Raw genomic sequence first — 21,974 nt, forward strand, 5'->3', positions numbered from 1 at the left:
TACTGCTCCGCGGCGTGATATTGGGCTGATGTAATGGACTCGGGTGGGACTGCAGACAGAAGCAGCAGCATCCACAGCATCTCCGTGAGGAATGGGATTTGCTTTGGAAAACAGAGAGAAGCAAGTTCTGCATCTCAGGGAAAACGGTAAGCGATGGAACGCAGAGGTACGTTAGTGTGTTTTGGATAGCATATCGGAAACTATAGCTCCAAGCTAGCTCAGCCTGTAGAAAAGTAAATCTTTGTTCTCTGCTGACCTAGTTTCTGGAGTACTTGCAGCTTCTGCAGATCAGTGTAACAACCACAGATATTCTTCATCGTTAACAGGCAGCAGCGGTGCTTGCAAAGCCCTGGTGTTACCGGGCTGCAGAAAGGCTGTCAGACCTGCTTAGAAGCCTGCTAAGAGTCAGGGATGTGTAAAATCTTATCTGTTAAAAGCTTTTGGTGGGTAAGTCCTAGAGGGGCTGCCATACTTTTCTCCACTGTAGTATTATCCAGAAACTCTGCCCAAACCCAGGTTCCCACCGTGCTCATTGGCAAACGTCCACAGCCCAAAGAATTTATAATCCACTTAAACACATCAAATCCCTGCGGGCACATTCCCAAACGCCAGCTCTCCCGCACCATGCGGTTCTTTCTGATCCCCTGGCCGCACGCTGGTACCATTTCTTCCTTGCATTTTCTCCTATAAAAGTAAACCCCTCTCCAGCTCTGTTATCCCCACGAGACGGTACTGCGGAGGTCCCGCAGCAGGGCCTTCACACCGGGTCCGGCCAGCGCCGCACCTCGTGTAGCGCAGCCCACCCTGCCCCGAGTCCCGCCGTGCCGCCCGGTGCCGGCACTCAGTCGGCAGGAAGCGCTGCCGACGCCGCCCCCCTCGGTGTTGGCCGGAAGCGCGCGCGGCGTGTCCCCGCCGAGGCGGCGGCGCTGGTGCCGAGGAGGCCGGGACCGACGTGGCCGGCCGGGGGAGGCGGGGCCGAGGGGCCGCCGGGCGGGGCAGGCCCGCGCCGAGCCGCGGCTGGATGGCAGCGTCCGCGCGGGGCACGGCGGCGCTCGGTAACCCCGGGTGCGGGGTGGGCGGCGGGAGGGGGAGCGTAGTTGTGGGCGGCGGGATGGGATGAGCGGGGGCGGCGATGCTGCGTTTAGGCACCGGCGCGGCCCGACCGCTGGGCAGCGCCCGGCCGGGCCCGGGGTCCGCGCCGCCGTCAGCCGTGAGCCCCGGTCCCGGTATCGCTCCGGTTCCGGCTCGCCCTCTTCACACGTGTGGCCGCCGCGGTGCCCGGAGCAGAGAGTCGAGCCCCGGCTGGATGGGGCGCACAAAGTTTGGGAAGTAACTCTGGCGGCGAGTCTGCGCTGCGGCGTGCTCGGCTCCGCGGGGGACTTTGCGCGGCCCCTGGGAACCCGAGGGGCCCGGCCGATGTGTACCCGGAGAGGGCTGGCAGCCCCCCCGCAGCTCTCTCTCGTTCTGCGTTTGTCAGCATTCCTCTGATGGAAAAACAGCCCGCCCCCCCCGGGAGCCTGCTCGACGTCGATGGGAACGGCGGAGAGAGCGGGGCCGCCGGGTCACCGCCCGCAGACAGAGCGGTGGGGTCGCCCGGCGGCAGGCGATGTGGGGCGGGGGGCAGAGCTATCCCACCCCGAGCGGTGAGCGGGGCTGCGCCTCTGCCTGCGCCTCCTTGTGGGCCGGTAGCGGTGGGATGGGGAAGGAGCGTTAAATCTGTGTTTTGATCGCCCGCAGGAACAGGCGAGGTGTTTGCTAGGCGTCTCATACAAACCGTGTTGCATCGTTCCGAGCCCTGAGCACCTCCAGATTTTAGCTGCACGTGCTCCGGGGTCTCTCTGATTTGCAGAGAAAAGTCTTTGTGCCCCTTTTGGAAGGGAGGGGGAGTCCCATCAGAGCAGGGCTCACTGCAGGCTGCCAGTGACCGGGCGGGAAGGGAGTGCTCCGGACACCGGGTGTGCGGGGTCAGGGCTTCCAGCAGTTCAGAGCTCTCCACGGGGCTGATGCAGGGAGGTGGTGTGTGGGGATTTATTTATTTATTTATTTTTGGCTGAAAGTTGTGCTCCCTCCCTGGAAAATAACTTTTTTTTTTTTTTTTTTTTTCCATGCAGTACTTTTGCAACTCTCAGACTAGGCAACCAGCTTCCAGGGAGAACAGTTGTTTATAAGAGTTGCTATAATGAGCTTTTTCTCCTTCTGACATCTGAAATGTCATTGTGTGGCAGTGAGCAGCTGTGCTGAGACAGAGCTGAATCTGTGTGGTCCAAAAATGCAGTGTCCACGAGAGGCTGTGGCAGCTGGGCTCTTTGCTTGGTGCTCAGTCTTCCTTCTACCCACTCAGGTGTGTGTAAGTGGCAGATTCCTGTGTGATTGTTCTTCCAGAGCAGGGAGGACCTTACTGGTTCTCCAGCTCTGAATCATGATTAGAGTGGTCTGCACGGTCAGCTCATAGACCGGCTCAGGACATGCGGTGCTGCAGAGGGTGCTGGTGCTGGTGGTGGTGAACAGGTTCTGATCGCACCATGGCTGGGAGAGTGAGGTACTGATGGGGCTCTGGCAAAACTGATGAGCAAATGTTACCATGCCCGTTCTTCTCTTATGCATCTTTTTTTGATAACCCAAATACCCTCCATGAGAAAAAGCATGTCTCTTATAAACTTGATTTATCTCTCTGCCTCATGGTGGCTGCTGATCTCTGAGAACACAAAACTACTTTCTCTAGAAATTTCTCTAAAATTTCCTAGCTGGATTCCTGAAACAGATGCTCATGTCTAAAATTAGGGGTAGGTAAAGACTTTGTCCAACTATAATGGCAGGGTATTATTTTCTCTCTTGAGTTTTTTTTGTCCTAGGACTACATCTTGATTGCTCCGTTCCTTCCCCTTAAAGGCATTTCAAGAGCAGATAGTTTGACTTCAGGGTCTTTAGAAACAGTAAATAAACATAATGTCTCCTGAGGAGCATGCAGCAATGAGATAGAAAAGCAAAGGGGTTAAGGGATAAAACCTGCCTTTTGTAAGGCAGGCAGTTATGATGTGTCGGGAAGAAGTAAATGCTGGAAATGTGCTCTAAATAATTAGCCAAGCACAAAGATCGGTGCAGGGTGATGCACCATGTTCTTCTTAGATGCTTTGTAAACATCAGGAATTTATTGCCAGAGATATGAGGTGGTGCTGAGCCGCAGGGTGGTGCTGGTCAGCTGATGCAGGTATGGAGAAATGTACTGTTTTTCCCTGTTGTGAATAACAAGAGGGAGAAAAGACCTGTGGGTCACAGGAGGTCAGCTGATACAAAGATGAGATAGGGCAGTTGGTTTTCAGTCACTTATGACCCATGGTTGTCCACCATCATCTCTAGAGATCCCTTATGTTACTGGAAAAAAGTGAACCCATACCTGCAGCTTGTTTTCAGAGGCCTGGATGTGCCATTTGCCTTATGTTGCTTCTTCTAGCTGGAATCTCTCCATCTCAGAGACCCTCCCAGGTGTTCCTTGGGGCAGACATGGGCTCTGAGCAGGGAGAACTAAATGGAAGAAGTGGACCTGTTACATCAGTTGTTTTCTTTTCCAGGTTGATTTCCAAAAACTGCTAACTTTTTGGCAGCCATATCACAGAAGAGGTTGGTTTGTGCTGCTTTCTGTCGTGCTGCGCTGCAGTGAGCAGTCGTCGTGCTATGTGTATTATTTGTATCTTCACACACATGCGGTGGTGGTACAAATCCTGAGGTTGTGTCACAGTGGCTTTGCTCCTTGCAGGGGAGCTGTTCTCAGTCATATTCAAGGTCTAATCCTGTCATGAACACAGTCTGGGGTGGAAAGGGATGCCTGACTTTTTAAAAGCAGGACATTTTGTATGTGCAGGTTGTTGTGCAGGTAGCTGGTAAGTGGAGAGAAGGCTGTGCTTTGTGTGATCTGTCTCTTGAGCCCCTGCACCTCCCTGGGCAAATGCCTCTGGCTGGATGGCTTCAGTCTGCGTGTGATGTTCAGGACAGGAGAAGGGCTTTTTGGTTGTGATGTTTGCAGAGCATCTTCTTGTTCTTTTGTTTTTCAAAGGGGAATCTGGGGGGGACTCAGTGGCTTTATTTTACTGTAGCTTTGAGGGTCTGAGTGCATAGCTGTGGAGGGGACCTGAATCTTGGTGAGGGAAACTGAAGGAGCTGGCAGCATCCCAGGTGTGTTCCAGTGACAAGGGGTTTGCACAGCGGAGCTGGGCAGAGGGCAGCATCTCTGGCACTGTTTACTCTTACCACCACCAGCAGCCTGGTGCCTGCTCACTGTACTGGTAGAGATGAGTTGGTATATGGAGTGCTGTGAGATGAAAATGCCCCTTGCTTCTGTCACTCACCATTCTCTAAAAGACTTGGAGCTAAAGGTCTTAAGCCTTTGGTAGGGATCTGCTGGTAGAATAAGGACTTCAGGTGTAGGGCTGGGTGGGACTTCAAGATAGGATCTGGTCTGTGCAATAAAAGAGAATCTGAAGAGATTCTACATAACCTGTTTCAGTATGTCACAGTTTTGGCACTATTTAAATTGGTTTCTTCATGTCCAAGCCACATCATGCTAACTCACTGAGCTGATTCTACCATGTGGAAGAGTTGACTGCTTTCCTCTTTCTTTGTGACTTTTGATGTAAGCAGTCTGTTCTGTTCCCTCCAATGTTATCTTTTCAAGACTAAACATGCCCATGTTCTTTGGTCTTTTTGTCTAGATCATGCTTTCTGAACTCCAGTTTTTGTTTCTATCCATTGGAATGTCTCTGATTTTTACATCTGCTTTATAAAATACAGTACATGAAGTAGGTGCTGTCTTTTGGCTAACATGGCCCTTGTCGGCAGGAAAATAGAATCCCTGCCTCTGTGTCACACAAACAATATAGCTATTAATGTGTTCCAGGATGTCATTTGTCTGCTTTGTAGCAGGCTTATCTTGCTGGCTTGGAATTAATTTCTGAATCAGTGTAATCCATGTGTGCCTCTTTGTTATTTTACTTTTTTTTATGGCATGTTGGAGTTAATCTCTTGTGCCCATCTGATTTATTTCTCCTTGGTCTACCATTTTGTATTCATCTTTGCTGAGACTGGTTTAGCAGTATGTAATAGGTAGGTCAGTGTCCTTCACAGAGTTGCAGGACCCTACCCTTTAACGTTCACTTTCATTGCTCGCTGCAGCTGGGCCTTCCTCCAGCAGTCATCTATTCAGGGACTGAAACTGGAAAAACCTCTTGGGTAAAAAAGAAAATAAATCTATTTGTTTGTTTTGAACCCACCCCCTTATGGCATCAGGTGTGAGCATGGGCAGGGGATACTGACTGAGGGGATGTGGGATGAGGGGCAGCACTACTGTGGTGTGAGCCCTTAGGTTTGTTTTTAACACCCTGATTTTTTGTCTTAATGATTTCAGGTCCCTTTCTGTTTGGCTGTTATTTAACGCCTTCTATCTTTATCACTTTCTTATCTTCCAGGTAACTACAAACTGATCACTTAACTTGATCAAGGATCTTTCAGAGGACTGAAGTTACTGGTCTGTAACTTCTTAAGTCTCTCCTCCATCTCTCTTTTTATTTCTGTTTATAAAGGTAGATGAGGCATGATGCTTCTCCAGCCTTCTGTGGCCTTTGCATATTCCTGTAAATTTTCAAAGATGCTTCAGAGATTACCATGACTGGTTTCTTGAAAGCTTTCAGGTGAATGCCCTTATTTCCTCACAGTCTGCAGCTGCCAGGTCAACAGTTGTTATGCTGTTCCTTTCTAACCTGGTCTGTTCTCCTGTTGGCAAACTAATTTCTCTTGTCACATTTCACTTCTTCTTCTGGAGACTGAAGGAGGCATTTTATTTCAGCCTTTGTATCATTTGCTTTCCTTTCCTGTTTACTTATGAGTAATTATCTTTATTTTCTTCTTCTAACAGCCCTTTTTCTTTCAAGTTTTCTTGTGACCTAAGAGTCATTAGTAACAGCTGTGCAGACTTTGATTAAGAGTCCATCTAACCCAGTATCCTTCTTGCAAACATTAAAAATAGGGCATGTATAATTGATACTTTATAGCTGCTCTTCTAGTCTCTGGCTCCTTTCAGACAGGGATTTTCTGAGCCTAATTGTGAGCTAACTATGAACAGTAGACAGATTAGTTGATAGATTTATTTTCCTCTTGTTTGTGTCCTGTGTTAAATCCACCTAATTTTTTTTTTTTGTTATTATTATTTTTTATTTTTTTATTTTTTATTTTTTTTTTTGAGAAGTGCCTGCACAAAAGTTACCTGGTAGTGAGGAGTTAAATCTGCTTTTATTTTGTAGCTGACACTCGCTGTCATCTTGTGATGGCTGTTAGTACTAACATTTGAAGAGACGATGATTAATCATCCATCACTGTTCCTCTCTTCACCGCTCCTAACTTTATGAACCTCTACTTTGTAACCTGTCCCTCTTAGTTGCCTGTTCTGTCACATGCTTCACTGTATTTCACCGTATTGTTGGTTGTCTTTTCTATACAGTAATCCCACAACCGCATGTGTCTCTTGGTTTTTGTAATTCTAACATACTAATTCCATGATAAAAAGTACCAGAGAGAAAACTGGTACCAAAAGGCAGAGAGAAGACTAATCCTTCTAGCACCACTGCTGAAGAGCTTTCTCTGAGACCTTGGGAAACTGAAGGGCAAAGATAGGGGGACCTGGGGGTCTAGGCATTGTGGAGTCCTTATCCAAAGCACTGGAACAGAGGTGGCGGAAGGCGGACTCTTTCACAAGATGTCTCATGCACAGTTTCACACATCCATTACTGATATGTTGATAACAGAATTTCACGTGACTCCTGGGGAGGAAGGGGGAGTGTATCTACCTGCAGTAAGATGTTGAGGAACAGGGTGTCATGACCAAGGCTGTTTTTCCTAGGTGATGGAAAGGAGCTTCTTGCACGCTCTCAGAACTGCTCTTCTTTGTTCCTTTCAGACATTGCCCAGCCTGGTTGAGACCACTTAGCGATGACAGAACAAAAGCTTCTGCTCAATGGGGCATTCTCCTTGATTCTGATCACGGCCTGTGAAGCTCAACAGCTCCCGAGGAGTCATGCTGCCACCAGTTCTGGTCCTCTTTGTGAGAAGGAGGCAGAGTCCTGGGGAAACCTGTTAAGCAGTGAGCGGCTGGATGCCTGGATCTGTTCCCTCATCGGCTCGTTCATGGTGGGGCTGAGTGGGATCTTCCCCTTGCTGGTGATCCCCTTTGAGACAGGAGCTGCTCTACGGTCAGAAGGTCAGCCTGCTACTTGCATTAGCCTTCTTGAAGCCACGGGTCCTGGCTTATGATTGTGACAAACAGGACCTTGGATCATGCCAGTATTACAGAAATACAGTCCTCCGGTACAGACACTCCATTTCCAGTTAGTTTAGGCCATGCCTGTCAGTTTGACAGGGAGTCCTCTCACAAATGCAAGTCTTGGAAGGAGGCTGTACAAAGAGTATCACTTGTTGTACACCCTGGGGAGCTGCCTTGTCCAAAACCTTCCCACACACAGCTGTCCCAGTCAGGTGGTGCAAGGGCTTCTTGCACTCCAAGCTATTTCTTTCATGCAGTCTGTTTTGAAAGCTTGGCTTGCAAATGCTTCTAATTGAGGCCTTTTTGTGCAAAAGCTCAGCTGGAAATATTTTGACTTCTGAGTAATAATTGGGTTTTGTTTATTCTTTTAGCTGGATCACGTCGTTTGAAGCAGTTGTTGAGCTTTGCAATTGGTGGACTACTAGGAAATGTGTTTCTCCACCTGCTTCCCGAAGCCTGGGCCTATACATGCAGTGCAACAGCAGGTATGAAAGCTTTATATTCCTGGAAGCTGCTCATGCTGTCCCTACTACTACATTTTTTTTGAGTCTGTTCAATCTTGAAAACGCAAGACCAACCAGACCAAGTCAGCTCTGGCTATAGGCAACACCTTGCCTATATATCTACCCTTATCACAGTGCTACTCCTAGAGCCTTTTACTTGGAACTGAGGCCACTCCATTGGTATTTAGTCAGTTTGAGCCCAAATGGATGGCCCTCTCAGTCTTTGCTCCCAGAGAAGCAACGGAAAATTTACTGTCAGTAGAGACATGGATTAAGATGGTGGCTGGAAAGGTGGGAAAGGAAACAAGTACAGGTGATAGAGACCTGTGTTGGTCAGCAAACTAAAATGTTGGGATTTGGATGGGGCTTCTGGTATCCTTGTATCTCTTTCACTCCTTGGATAGTCTGGCTTGTTGAAACCTGCAGGGATTGTATCTTTCTTCTTTGGTGTTATGAGAAGGCGAGTGTTACTGTATCCAGTCAGTTGAGGAACGAATAAATTCCTTGCTAAAAATGAAAAAGCAGGGAAAAAGATGTTCTGGTTTTTCCAGGTTTCGTTTGGTCTTTCTCCTGGGATTTTAGATCTTCCACAAATCTGCTGATTCTTTGGTCCACTTCCTATTCATGGCTCTGGTACTGTTAGCAGAACCTGCTGTCCTTTTTACTCCCTTCCTACATGGTTCCCAAATGTCTTCCTGCACTAGCTTGTTTGCTTCTGACATTGTTCTGAAGCATGAAGGTTTCCATGACCCATATATGCCCCACTGCAGTGCAATCTCAACTTCTGCAGCCAGGCTGAATGGTTAATTATCTCACACACTTGGCGGTAATTGAAAAGAAAGTTTATAGCTTTGGGCTTAATAACTTGCCCAGGTGTGGCAGAAAGGCGAAGCTGAGTCCATAGCTCTACTAATGGCAGACTTCATGTTAGGGCTTGCTTTTTCAGTAGATGGAGGTGCAGGATTTTTGTTGATGTAATATTCTCTTGCCTCGGGCCCAGGGAAGTTACTAATGTTCTCAAGAAATGATCTGGATAGCACTGATGAAGTAGAAGGGGTGGGAGCTCTCACTCTGAGAGTTCTGAGATGAAGATATCTCTTAGATCAAGAATGAAGAGATTAAAGTTACTTGCTATGAGATATGCTTGTTCCCTACTTCTTGCAGAAGCAGATTGTTTTGTGGTGTTTTTTTTCTCCCGTATGAGAAGACGCTGTTCTTGATAGTAACATGAAGATTTTTCTCTTGTTCTTCAGGAGAAGGGCAGAGCTTTCAGCAGCAGAAGCTTCTGGGTCTCTGGGTGATCATTGGTTTCTTGACTTTCCTGGCACTAGAGAAGATCTTCCTAGAGAAAGAAGAGGAGTGCCCTGGTGTGGTAAGTGAGCAGCCAGAGGGGGAGGGTGTTCTGTTCTGTTTGGATCATGAGTCAGACATGTAAGCAATGTACTGAACACCCCATCTATCCTATCTGATGGGCTCAGCAAATGATCTTGGAGCTGCGAGCAGCTTATCAGTGAAGCTTCTTGCTGCTTCTTTGACACTGAGTACTACAAGTTTTTTCATCTCTGCTTTGGTTTTGTGGTTTTAGCTGAGATTTCTCACCTGGGCTGGTTTTGTTCTTGTTGTGGTATATGTGAAAAAGAGCTCCCCTCCTGTAGAGACTGGGAGCTGGAGTGCTCTGTGGTTGAGACTTTTGCTCAGATAAGATTTAAGGTATGACAGCTTGCTGACATGTGTTCCACTGAGCGATTGTGACTCACTTTCCTCCTGGGTCCTCAGTCGGGACAAAGACCAGCATTCTTGGGAAGACCTGAGTATGTGCTGGGCCAGGCATTTATTCCATGGAACTGATAACGTGGTAGAAGGGATTTATAGTTGGCCAAGTCTTACTATGTGGTGGTTCACACATGAGTCACCCATCAGTAGAGGGGAAGCACTGACAAAGAGAGATCAGAAGGTAATGCCAAGATAGAGGAGAGTGTCTAGTCCTAAGCCATCTCCTGGTTCCTAACAGCAGCTTATATGGGCCATTCACTACTTGCTGTGCCATGCCTTTTGAGAGCTTGAAGTGCAGGTTGGACACTGGACAGTAGCAACTAGGTAATGCTTTGGCTGGACACAAGAATTCTGTAAAGGACTGCAACTTCTTTTCTGGAGACTGAAGTCTAAGTTGAACAGTTTATTTGGAAGCTGACAATCCCAGACATAGATTCTCTGTACTCAATTATCGTAGCACACTAGGAAGAATTAAACTTTTTTCTTTCACCCCCTGCCCCAGTCGAATTGAGTTTCTCTGGGCAGCAGCTGCCAGCGGACTGACAGATTGAGCCCCTCATCTCTCCAGTGGAACCTTGCTTATGTCGAAGTATGACTCTGATTCCCTCTCTCTCAGTTTTCCATCTCCTGATCCTTAGGGAAGTCATTGCTCTTGTTTAACACTACAGATGTAACAAAACACACTCAGAAATCTGTCTTGTTTTCAGTTGTTGTGGTGGTTAGACTGGGCTACTGATTGGTGTTGAAAGGTCAAAACCACTAAGGCTGAAGAGTTGGATTTCTGACACAGACTTGCACTCTTTGTTGGGGACGAAAAGGCAATAACGATCTGTTTTCTGCTGATTTAGGGCTGTGATGACAAGGCCCCTTCTGGAAAGATTCCAAATGGAAGCGGCTACCCTCTGCCAAACGTGGCAGGCAAATCGCAAAGAGCAGGAATAAATTCAACTCAGTGTAATGGCTCTTCTCTTCAATCTTGTCGAACAGACAACAGAATCAAGGTAAGAGATGCACAGAGTGTTTGCTTCCAATTAGCAGCTGTCTATTGCCTGTTTTGTGCTTCTGTTTCCAGGCCTGCATTTTCCATCATTCCTTTTTGCTAAATATCATCTGACTCTCCCAGTGAGCCTATTCTGGGAATTAAAAAGGCTAAGATCTACTTATTTATTTATTTTTCTCCTGTAGGCTTATCTCCTAATTTAGGTTCTTCAATCAGCTTTCCATGTAAACTTGTAGTGCTGGGTTAAGGTAGATCAACAAACTTATAGGATTAGATGTGGAAAACGGAAAAGGAGGACTGTGTCATTGGGTAGAGACTAGTCTTTAGACTGGCTTTTCTTTCAATTTTTTTAGTCTTTTTCACTGTAGAAAACTCTGGCTGAACAGTACAAGCAAGAGAGTAAAAGAGAAGTTTGGCTGAGGATGACCTGTATTTTGAGTTAGAAAGCGCATAAAAATATGAAAGTTTGTAGGAGGATGACTATGAACAGAAAGTGTGGTTGCACAGACTAGCCCAAAACTGGATGTGTGGTCAGTCAGAAGCTCTTTGTTTGTCCTATTTTAAGTCAGTTTTGCTATAACCTTGTGTTTCTTTCAACACTGTATGAAAGATGTGCTGCAATCACTGGGTGCTTTGGTACCCATCACATTCATGTAATTGGTACACGATACTGCACAGTCTGCAAGGTGCTGCCCTGGTGTTTCTAAAGGTAATAGCAGTGCAGAAGTCAGTATTTTTGGGTTTCGAAACATTGTACCATAACTTTGAGTCCACCACTGATCTCAAGTAGAAATGAAATGTTGATGAAGGACACAGATGTTCAGGGCTTTTTCCTAATGTAAGAAATAATGATGTGTTTAATGCTAATTCATGTGGCAAAACTTGAGGAACTTGAGCTAAATTTTTAATTTGTCTTATTACAAGCAGATATTAAGCAATAGATTAAGGAAGAATGCAGATCATGCTTGCAAGACAGGAACGGTTTCCAGGAAGTCAATGCCATGGAAAAAAGTACAAGAATAACGATAGGGAGTTGTTTGAATGCACTCCTTCCATTATGATGCAGTCAGGAGGATGAGCAGGTGAATAGGAAATAGTATGTAAGACAAAAATGCACGTGTCCCTGCCCATTTAGCTATTTACTTGTCTGTCTACATTACAGTATACCTGATTTTTTTTTTTTTTTTTCTGTAGCATTATTCATAATATCCAAAATAGTACCAAAAAATTGCAGCGTGATCAGGAAGGATCTGAAATAATTACTTCAGGTTTGCAGTACATGGGAAAAAAAGTGTTTTAGCTTGTAGTTTTATAGTTGTGATAAATCAGGGCTGACTTAAAGTATACCAATAGCCGTGATAGAGACACGACTGTTTGAATAGCTAGAATTGTACTAAATAGGAACAGATTAGAAGCTGAAGGCAACTCTGTATCAGAGAGTAACTTGACAGTGCAACTCTGTATCAGAGAGTAACTTGACAGTGCAACTCTGTATCAGAGAGTAACTTGACAGTGCGCCAGCTTGCCTAGAGACATAGAATCTATGTTGCTTGGGGGTTTTTAAGCTGTGGTTTAAGATGTTTTCTACAAAATGTGCTATAGCTTAAGGAGCAGTCGGCTTTATGAGGAAATGGAAGGAGGCTCTTTCAGTTGCATTATGTTGGTCTAGACCATGGAGAGGCTTTCTGACTTTGAAATCATAATATGTCTGTTTTCAGTCTCGCAGACTCTTCTGAATACACATGAGATAGAAGCTAATGAGTTAAGGTGTAGTTTTAACTTTCTGCCTTCTGGGCACATTATCTTAATATTTTAATAGCCTTTCTGGTAAGGGAGAAATTACTAAAACCACCAAGGTACTCCTGCGTTGTTACCTTATTTCGTTAGGAAACGGTGTAAGCAGTCATTCCATCTGTCTGTCCATCTGTTCTGCCTTTCATTTTTTAGTAACTTCTGAATCCATAATTAAGCTTACCCAAGTTCAAGAGGGGTGGTTGTCTCAAGGGTAATCAGATTTCTAGTTCCATAAAAATCCGCACGGTGCTAGAGGAGGAATGCACGCTAATGTGCTATTGAAAACTCTGGTAGAAATTAGATGCTGCGTGCTGCTTGGCAGACCTGCCTGATTGGCAAATCAGCAGGTGAGTCGCATTGCCCGTGTCTGGTGGGGAGGTGGCTGACATGGAATGTGCTGGGTGGAAAGGAACGTACAGATAAAGCCTTGCTGGAAGCAAGCTAGGTAGGTGCCTTCAAAGGAAAAAAAAATCCATAGGAAACCCTTCTTTAGTTCTACTATGCGCTTAGTAATGCTTATTTCCAAAAAAGAAAAAGACGAGGGTATAATTTAAAGAAAAGTTACCCTTCAGCAATTAGTAAGCTGCAATTGGTTATCCTGTTTGAGTGCAAAGAATGCCTCCCACCTGCACTATATAAGTATATAAGCTAGGACAAGTTGTTACAGCAGCAGCAAGAGAGTGAATGTTCTAATATACCTGGCTTCCTTTGCTCCCAAACATAGATTGCTTCTGCCCTACATTGCAGCCTTTATTCATTCAAGAAGTAAGAACACTGTAGAGTACGTTTTTCTTGCTTATCATTCACTTTCCCTGTAGCACAGAGATCCTTGCAGATTTGTAGAAGTATGTTTTATTGCACAGCGACATTAATTCGAATGCTTGAACATAAACACTTCATCTTGCTGTGCTCTTTATGAACGATGAGAACATCCTATTAGATATTTGCAGAATGTAAATGTCAGAGGCTCATAACTGTCAAATCAACCCAATTTATTTCTGAACACACCAAGGCTTTGCTTCTTTCAGTGACAGCTTTTGCCCGAGCCACTGACAAGCTGAAGTCATAATGTTTTAATCATGAAGTCTATTTTTTGCCTATACAGTGGTATGGGAAATCATTTTTGTGTAAAATGTCTGTGAATAATTATTACTAGCCCATGGGGAAAATGCGAGCACATAAAATCCCAACATGGGAAGAAGAAATTGTAGGCAGTCGTATTTAACTGAAAATAACTTCCTTATAAAAAAAAAAGAAAAAGATAAAGAAAAGCTGCTGTGTTTGTGAATTTGTCTGCACACGTTATTACTTTGTGTTTCCTACAGTTAGAAATACGTGCAGGGAACTTCTCTGTCCATTGTGGAGATGTTACTTAGATCTTGACTTAAACATAATCCTTGGGCAGGCTTTGCTTAATTCCATATATTCATGTTTCACTTTCATACACACTTTGAAAAGCGTAAAGCCTGTTCAGAGATCATGTAGTGGAAAGCACTCACTGAAAAGTGATGCTTTTGAGAGAAATACTTCACAGAAACCTCCTCCTGAGCTCGTCATACAGATGGCAGGAAGATTCCCCAAGGGGAGTTGATAGAAGCAAGGAAGAGGAGAAGTCTGAAGAGGGCCTCTGAAACCCATTGGCACATGTATTTCTCCAGCTAAATTTTGGCACCTTATGGTAAAATAAGAGGTTATTGCCTTACAGTTTCTAGACGGTCTTTCCTTGGTACTCATTGGCTGCTGCTCTGTATCTGCAGCTGTATCTGCAGCTAATGTATGTCAGATTCGTTCTTGAGGTCCGGAGAGTCTGGATTGATAACAAGCTGCAGTGAGCTGCAGTGTCTCGGGACCTAAAAGCTTTTTTTTTATTGTTAAATCTTACAGAAGGTGGGGAGGAAGCACAATAGCCTGTGAGCAGATCACCTGGAGTGGTACCCTTGTATCGTTTTACATCAGGCACATAATTTTTCTAAAGATAAACATACTCAACATGATGGGGAAGTCTAACATAGAGATGGACTTTGAGAAAATGAGCTGGTGTAGGTTTTAATGTTCAGAAGTATGCATCAGTATACAAATACATATACATGCTCTCCAGCCTTGCAGCAGGTGTTTTTTGGGGAGACTGTCATCACATTCTTCTCTTTATTCTTTGTTAAGGGAAAGCAAACCCACATGCAGAAGCTTTTTTTAGTACAACATTTCAAGATTTATTTATTTTTAAAAAGCAATTTCAGCAGCATTTGTTCCCTTGCATTTTTGCCAACTTGTGAAGGAGATATTTAACAGTTAGGTATTAAAATACATGGCTAGAAGATAAGTCAGGTCACATTTATAGCCAGTCACCTGTGTAAGATAATGAAGTGTTTAAAAATTGGCTCATTTTGAATTGGACTTCATGAAATATTTTTCCTTTTTCAGTTTGTGTCTGTATTGGGAATTCCTTTGTCATTTGCATTCTGTCTCCATTTCTCCTCCAGTAAGATCTCAGACAGTACTTGCTCACTCCAAAACTGAGTTTATTCTAAATATTTACTTGAGTGCTGATGTAGTTTGTCAACAGAACTGCTGCGTCCTCGCCATTACCACCTGAGCATGATATATCTGTGTAACCTGTGCCTTGTCTGGTGCTTTCTTTTATCTTACATCTCTTTATCAGGAGCTCTTCCTTCTCTTTTCAGATTAGCGGGTACCTCAATTTGCTGGCCAACACCATTGATAACTTTACACATGGTCTGGCAGTAGCAGCCAGCTTCCTGGTTAGCAGAAAGGTAAGGTTTCTGTCTCCAGCTTTATACTGAAATGGAGATGCCTGTTCTCATGTTTGTCACAATGTGTTAAAAACAAAAACAAAAAACAAAAACAAAAGAAAAAAAAAAAAAAAGCCCAAAGATTTGAAGAATTATTTCCTATTTTCTGAAAGTTTCTGAGGAAAAAGGGCAGATCTGACCCTTTGTTGCAGAGCTCCTTCAAACCTGGGCCGTGTTTGTCCTTTGTGCACATGTGTGGGGAGAGGTTAGCTCATCTGCCCTTGTAAATAAGAACCCTGGAGAAAGGATCTGCGATGTGTGCTGGAAGTCTCATCTCTCATATCTGAGCGACTGTTTCCTTCTCTCCTCTGCTGTAGGTTGGGTTCCTAACCACAATGGCCATTCTCCTGCATGAAATCCCACACGAGGTGAGAGGACTTTGTATCTTGCCATTGGGGAGGCATTACAAGGGTGATTCATTGCCTAAGTGAGGAGAGCTGAATCTGTCTGATGTTTTCTTGTCCCTTTGAAAGCTCTCCTCTGGGAGACATGAAATGTGGAAAGTTAAAAACAGTCTAGAAGTACTTGTCTTCCTCTGACTGAGAATGTTTGTTTACTGTTGGATCTTGATTTTTGTAGGTAGGGGACTTTGCAATCCTACTTCGGGCTGGGTTTGATCGCTGGAGCGCAGCCAAAATGCAGCTTTCTACAGCTCTGGGGGGAATTGTAGGAGCCTGCTTTGCAATATGTGCACAGTCACCAAAAGGAGCAGGTAAGGCTTCCCGAGACTTATGTAGGAATGTGAGGGACCCATGATCTCCATGATCTTCATTCTTTTCTCTGTTCTTTCCTATGGCTTTGTCTTCGTAATAGTGACAGCTTTCTGTACTTGTGCAGGGGAAACTGTAGCCTGGATCCTCCCTTTCACTTCTGGAGGATTTCTGTATATTGCCTTGGTAAATGTTGTGCCTGATCTTCTGGAGGAAAAGAACCCGTGGTAAGTGCTTCTTCCTGTTGTACTGCAGCACTTCTGACTGCTGTGGAGCAGAGCTGTGATAGTTCCCATGCCTGTTCTGGAAGCACATGAATGCCAGCTTCCTGAATCCCACTGCCAAGGCTGCTGTGCTAGCTGTTGAACTTGTGGGACTACAAAGACCCTATGAAACATGAAAACCTTCCAATGGGTCAGTCCTAAAGATTGTGCTAGTGCAGTAAGTAGCCCAACCAGCTAAAGCAGAGTGTGGAGGAATATGTCCAGTAAGGTGACTCTTTTCCCAGTCTGTCTTTTCTTTGTATCTAGTGGCTTGGGCTGTAAGAACCAGGGCCCCATGTAGGCTTTTGTGTCTGATAACCACACATGAACCTATCCTTCACATGCTTCTTACATTGTGCATCATGTGCATCTTACATTCTACATACACCTGAAGGCCGTGCTGCCATTCAGCAAGACCTGGACAGGCTGGAGAGCTGGGCAGTAAGAAACCAGATGAGGTTTAACAAAAGCAAGTGTAGAGTCTTGCACCTAGGTAGAAATAATTGCATGCACCAGTATAGGCTGGGGGAAGACCTGCTGGAGAGGGACCTGGGTGTCCTGGTGGATGACAGGTTGGCCATGAGCCAGCAGTGTGCCCTTGTAGCCAAAAAGGCCAATGGCATCCTGGGGTGCATTAAAAAGAGTGTGGCCAGCAGGTTGAGGGAGGTGATCCTCCCCCTCTACTCTGCCCTGGTGAGGCCTCATCTGGAATACTGTGTCCAGTTCTGGGCTCCCCAGTACAAAAAGGACAGGGATCTCTTGGAAAGAGTCCAGTGGAGGGACACAAAGATGAAGGGCTGGGAGCATCTCCCTTACGAGGAGAGGCTTAGGGAACTGGGTCTGTTTAGCCTTGAGAAAAGAAGGCTGAGAGGGGATCTGATCCAGGTTTATAAATACCTGAGGTGTGGGAGCCATAGTGGCGAGACTGGTCTCTTTCCAGTAGTGTGTGGGGACAGGACTAGGGGAAATGGGCTGAAACTTCAGCATAGGAAGTTGCACATGGATGTGCGCAAGAACTTCTTTATGGTGAGGGTGACGGAGCACTGGAACAGGCCACCCAGGGGGGTTGTGGAGTCTCCTTCTCTGGAGATATTCAAGACCCACCTGGACTCCTACCTGTGCGACGTGGTATAGGGAACCTGCTTTGGCAGGGGGGTTGGACTCGATGATCTCTAGAGGTCCCTTCCAACCCCTACAATTCTGTGAGTCTGTGATTTCTTTTAGACCCTGTGCATTACTCTGGGCTTTCTGCAGTCTTGTGTAGTTTGACTGCACTGCATAAAATGATGCTTCCTATTTTTTGCTTTATATTCTCTTACTTATTAATTTTGATTAGATGTCACTGTGTTGCTGTGTGACTAAACAGTAACTTTCCTTATCTACACTGTTATATATGTCCTAGTTCATGTATTCTAGTACGTGCAGCCTTTCTTCATTTGTATTATTCTAGTTTCTTGGAGCCTGATTAAGGCTGTGGCAGCTGTACAAGAGTAAATCTCAGATCTCCTAGCAGAGCACTCCCCAAATGTTCCTGTGTACTTTAGCTGTAATGACAGGTTAACTTCAATAGTTTGTATAAGAGACTTTCACTAATCCAGTTCATTTTCACTGAAACAAATCAGGAAGTGCTCCAAAACAGCGCTGCAGTTGCATCTGAGGAGGCAGGAACCTTTGGTAGAGCAATGTTAATTACCAGCTGGAAGCTTTCTTTTGGGTTGGTTAACCTCTTGTGCTGGCACAGATGTTTGCAGAGAATGGAGTGGCAGTAGGTACATGGTCACTTTTAGCACCACCTTAAATTTATGCTTGATTAAGGAGTGGTAAAATTCATTGGCTTTTTCTTTGAAATTGTGACTATTTGTTAAGTTGAATGAGGTCTCTAATCCATCTTTGGACATGCTGCACAAGTGCTCGTTCTCTTGTGAGAAAAAGGGCAGGAATCTGCACTTATGTGGCTGAATGACTGAATCAGCTTAAGTTGATTCTGAAACCTGAAGCTGAACGTCGCAGCTGAGGGATCAAATGTGTACCAGATTATTGACAATCTCTTAGTTTTGGGTGCTGGGAAGGAGTCTTCTCAGCTGTGCTAATGGTGTCACGCAACTGCCATGTTCTTTTTATGATAGATTTGGAAGGGCACAGAACAAACCAGTCATGAGCCAGTAGACTGTTGCCTATTGAGACTAGTTGCTCTATACTGCCTCCTAATTTTGCTGTTTTTTGTCCCCAGGAACTCCCTGCAGCAAGTTCTGCTTCTGTGTACAGGCATTACAGTCATGGTGCTACTTGCTCACAACTGACTGACTTCTGCACAGACCTCACGATGCCTCCCAGAGCTACCACAGAGACTCTGAGATGTTACAAAGCAATAAGGAACACTAATGTTACTTCATATGTGTGTGCGTACAGATCTGGCTGCTAGTGTGAGGAGCAGGTGAGAGAGGAGGTCTGGGTGTGTAAGACCTGGCTCTCCCATCCCTGTTCTGCTAAAATTCCACGCATTGGGGCTTCCATTATATTATTAATGGAGCAAACGATACAGTGAGCGGAATGAACTGAACAAATGCTTCACTGAGAATGGATGATGTTTCATTTGGTTCATTCTGACAGAACTGCACCTCCCAAGGTCTTCTGTGAAAACAACAAAGGTGGTTCTTGCAGCTGATGAAGAACTTATCCTACCACTCTAAGGGCTGGAGACAGAACAGGGATGGCAAAGCAACAGTAACCCAACAGCTTTAGCCATGGCTAACTCCTTACCATGAGGAGTTGCAGTGTTAAGAAAATCTGCTTTTTAGATAGGGAGGAAGGGCTCCTTGTCAACTTCTCTGGCTTTTCATTGACATCACTAGTTTCTAAAGGTAATATTGGCTTCTGCAGTCCCCTTTGGTACTTAGGCTGAAAACAAGTCAAGAACTCGAGGCGTTTCAGGATAGGTCACTACAATTAAATGGTTTAGCTTGGAGATAACTGTCTCAGCCACTCCAACAGCCAACACAGCCTGCTTTTTTTCTGAAAAATGATCAGAAATGTTTCTTCTATTGCCGAACTACAAGCTCACCTACATCTGAAAAGAATGCCACGTAGCTTCTGTTACTGGCTTTCCTCTCCTCATAACCACTATCTGAACATGGCTCTGAGCCTGCTCTCAAGACCCAATTCACCCACCATCTGCCCCACTCCGGTCTCAGAGTCCTCCTTAGATGGAATGGTTACCGTGTTATCTGGCATGCCACTGCAGTCCAGGACTGCCATGGCTAAGGTCTGTCTGGGCAGTTTGGACAACGACTGAACACAGTACAGCCTGGTCAACAGCATATATTCCAGGTTAGCTTTTCCTTTGTTCACTGTAGTATATTTAAGGGTGTGCTATAACCAAATAGTTGATTTCTGGGCTTTATACCTCATAGTGGAGTTAGTCTGCTGGGGATGAGCAGATAAGAAATAATACTGGTAACTCTTTAAGCAAGGGCTACAGCAGCAGGGAATACAGGAGAGAGGGTGAAATGGAAGGAGTGAAACTGCTGGTGGAAAGAATGAATCTGGAAAAGCTGTGTGGTAAGTAAGGAGAGAAAATGCAGTAAGCATGCTTTAAATCTTTTCTGCTGTACGATGCTTGGGATAAAATTTTTGGCAGTTTTAGGCCAATAAAAATGAATGATATTTTTAGTGCTTTGCCTCTCTGGGCAAAGCTGGCAGGGCTGACCAGGCCCTCGTTCCACGGGGATGCATGAGTACCACAGAGGTATGCACAGTTACCTTCTGCAGTGCTTATTCTCACTTTGTATTAATCCATTTAGAAACTGATTGAACTAGCAGAATCGTTGGACACAGATCAGGTGCCACAATGTAAATTGCACCAATTCAGTTCTGGTTTTAAACAGCTTTTGTGAATCAGTACGACTCAAAGACTTGGTCTGCACAAAGCCTTATTGAGAGGGTTCACCCTTGAGGGGGGTCCTTTGGGTCAGAGCAGTGAGACAGGTGTGCTGCCCACTGTAGAGGCTTTTATTTTCCTCAGAGGTTCCTGAACTGTAGGCAGTTATTTTCTTACGACAGCTCCTGTCCTACTTTCCAGAGAGAGCTGGAGAGCGTGTGCTTGCAGCTTGCTCTGCCCAGGAGCTGCTGTCTAAAATTTTGTCAGCATTCCTTACTCACAGAATTCTAGGCTCACAAAATAACTTGTTTCGCAAGGAGGGAGGCTTAGTGCAATTTTAATTTTTATTTTCTTTAAAAGTTGCTTTCCTTTGCCAGCTTATCCCTCTGACATTCAGTTGCTTGAAGTCTGAATGTAGCATCCGCTTTTCCTGGGAGGAGGATTAATCTGATTGTTTTGCAGGAACTGGAGGACTATGTTAATCCCATAGTTCTGGTTTTGTAGTTTTCCCCCAGTCTCCCTGGGGGCTGAAGCTAGCCGGACCCTGTAGTAGTAGGGCTCTGGAGGAAGAGTTTGCAGGGAAAGATGCGACTGCTGTTTCCCAAGATGTCTTTCTCAAAATTAGGATGGCGTTTAAGTTGAAGGATTGCCAGGTGAGTGCCTGTGAGTTGGCGTTATTGCATCAGCACCGAGTCTTGCCAAGACTAAACCACAGTCAGGAATTCGTGCTCAGCGTTCAGGAATGTCAAGTGGATGATGCCGAAGAAAGAATCTCCGAGTTGTTTTCCTTGGCTGCAATTAGAGGCCTGGAGAGTCTGCGGTTCTTGGGAAGACACCCTGTAGGAGGTAGCAGAGGGCTGATGGGAAGGGCTGCTTAGTTTTCCTCTACCTGCAATGTCAGCCCTGGGGCTAAGGGTGCAGAGCCTTGGGAGAAAATGGAGCATCACTCCACCACGTTTGTCACTTTTGGAAATGCAGAGAGACTGCTATTTTCTAAGCTCTATTTTTTTCAGCTGCTCTTATGCATTTTCCCCCTTCATCTGTATTGGTCTGCTCTGCATGGAGACAATAGAGATGAAATAAATGTTTTTTAATGTGGGTTTGTGTTTTTTGCTGAATTCAAATTACACATTCAGATTTCATTCGAATTGCAGAAGTGTATCTCTGGGTTAGTCTAAAGAAGTCTGGACTGTTTTCTCCTCTGACTTTCACAACAGAAGGGAAGGTTTCTAACCCAGTTTGCTGTTCCTGCTGCCATGGCACTGTGGGTCAGGAGTGCAGTGATCTGATTCTATCTCTTGGTTGCCAGTCTCTGTCCCCTGGAACGCTTCACCAGGTGAGTTACTCCCCTTTGAGAGGAGAATTTGCATAGTAACTGAGTATCCAGAGAGTTCTGCAAATGTGCTCTGTGTGATAGCGAGAGCTAAAATCCACAAAGCCCACCTGTTAGTTTTGTTCTTCAGCACTTGACACAGAGCTGGTTGCCCGCCATCTGGGACAAAGACATTCACCATATGTATGAAGAGCCTGGTGAGGAATAAAGGGATTTTCTTTACCCTTTGAAAACACGGGTTCAAAGTGTGTCTTATCCCACTCTTCATTTGAAAGATTTTCAGGTTATAAATACTACATGGTAATAATTGACTGTCAGCTGAAGAGCGCTTTACAAAGAAGGAGAATGATAACCAGGGAGTTGGAAGAAAGTAAACACAAGTAAGTGATGGGGGGCACGACTTGGTACAGGGGCTTTGGTTGTACTGGTACTAATGGGCATTTCTGTCCCTGGTTTCACCATACTGCCTTCTTTGGTTGCCAGGGGGTCTGTGCTACATGCTCCTTCCGCAGCCCTTTCTCCCTCTGAAGGCAGAGCTGCCTGGGTGCCTCCATCCAGAGTGGCTTTTTCATAATTTGCAATAGTAACAGGGGGAACTTGCTAAG

The 21,974-nt window shown here is 45.3% G+C and overlaps 1 protein-coding gene across 3 annotated transcripts; it reads left to right on the forward strand.

The window, feature by feature from the left end:
• Positions 1 to 932: 932 nt before the first annotated feature.
• Positions 933 to 21,135, forward strand: SLC39A13 (solute carrier family 39 member 13). 3 transcript variants are annotated; one of them, XM_072338959.1, is made up of 11 exons: positions 948 to 1,055; positions 5,460 to 5,518; positions 6,944 to 7,243; positions 7,678 to 7,791; positions 9,063 to 9,181; positions 10,431 to 10,583; positions 15,058 to 15,147; positions 15,504 to 15,554; positions 15,766 to 15,898; positions 16,024 to 16,123; positions 18,390 to 21,135. In XM_072338959.1, the coding sequence occupies exons 3-11, from the start codon at positions 6,976 to 6,978 to the stop codon at positions 18,457 to 18,459; spliced, it is 1,098 nt and encodes a 365-aa protein (XP_072195060.1). In that variant the 5' UTR covers positions 948 to 1,055; positions 5,460 to 5,518; positions 6,944 to 6,975; the 3' UTR covers positions 18,460 to 21,135. The 3 variants fall into 3 exon arrangements, with proteins under 3 accessions (XP_072195059.1, XP_072195060.1, XP_072195061.1); XM_072338960.1 differs by lacking the exon at positions 5,460 to 5,518 and adding an exon at positions 5,574 to 5,681 and having other exon boundaries at positions 987 to 1,055; XM_072338958.1 differs by lacking the exon at positions 5,460 to 5,518 and having other exon boundaries at positions 933 to 1,055.
• The last annotated feature ends 839 nt before the right edge of the window (positions 21,136 to 21,974 follow it).

This window comes from Excalfactoria chinensis, chromosome 5, assembly GCF_039878825.1.
Source record: "Excalfactoria chinensis isolate bCotChi1 chromosome 5, bCotChi1.hap2, whole genome shotgun sequence".
Lineage (NCBI taxonomy): Eukaryota > Metazoa > Chordata > Aves > Galliformes > Phasianidae > Excalfactoria > Excalfactoria chinensis.

Excerpts from the sequence above, each read along its gene's own strand:
- SLC39A13 (XM_072338958.1), top strand. The coding sequence starts at position 6,976 with ATGACAGAACAAAAGCTTCTGCTCAATGGGGCATTCTCCTTGATTCTG. Across the intron at positions 15,148-15,503 it reads GCTTCCTGGTTAGCAGAAAG|GTTGGGTTCCTAACCACAAT; the intron begins GTAAGGTTTCTG and ends CCTCTGCTGTAG. Across the intron at positions 15,555-15,765 it reads TGCATGAAATCCCACACGAG|GTAGGGGACTTTGCAATCCT; the intron begins GTGAGAGGACTT and ends TGATTTTTGTAG.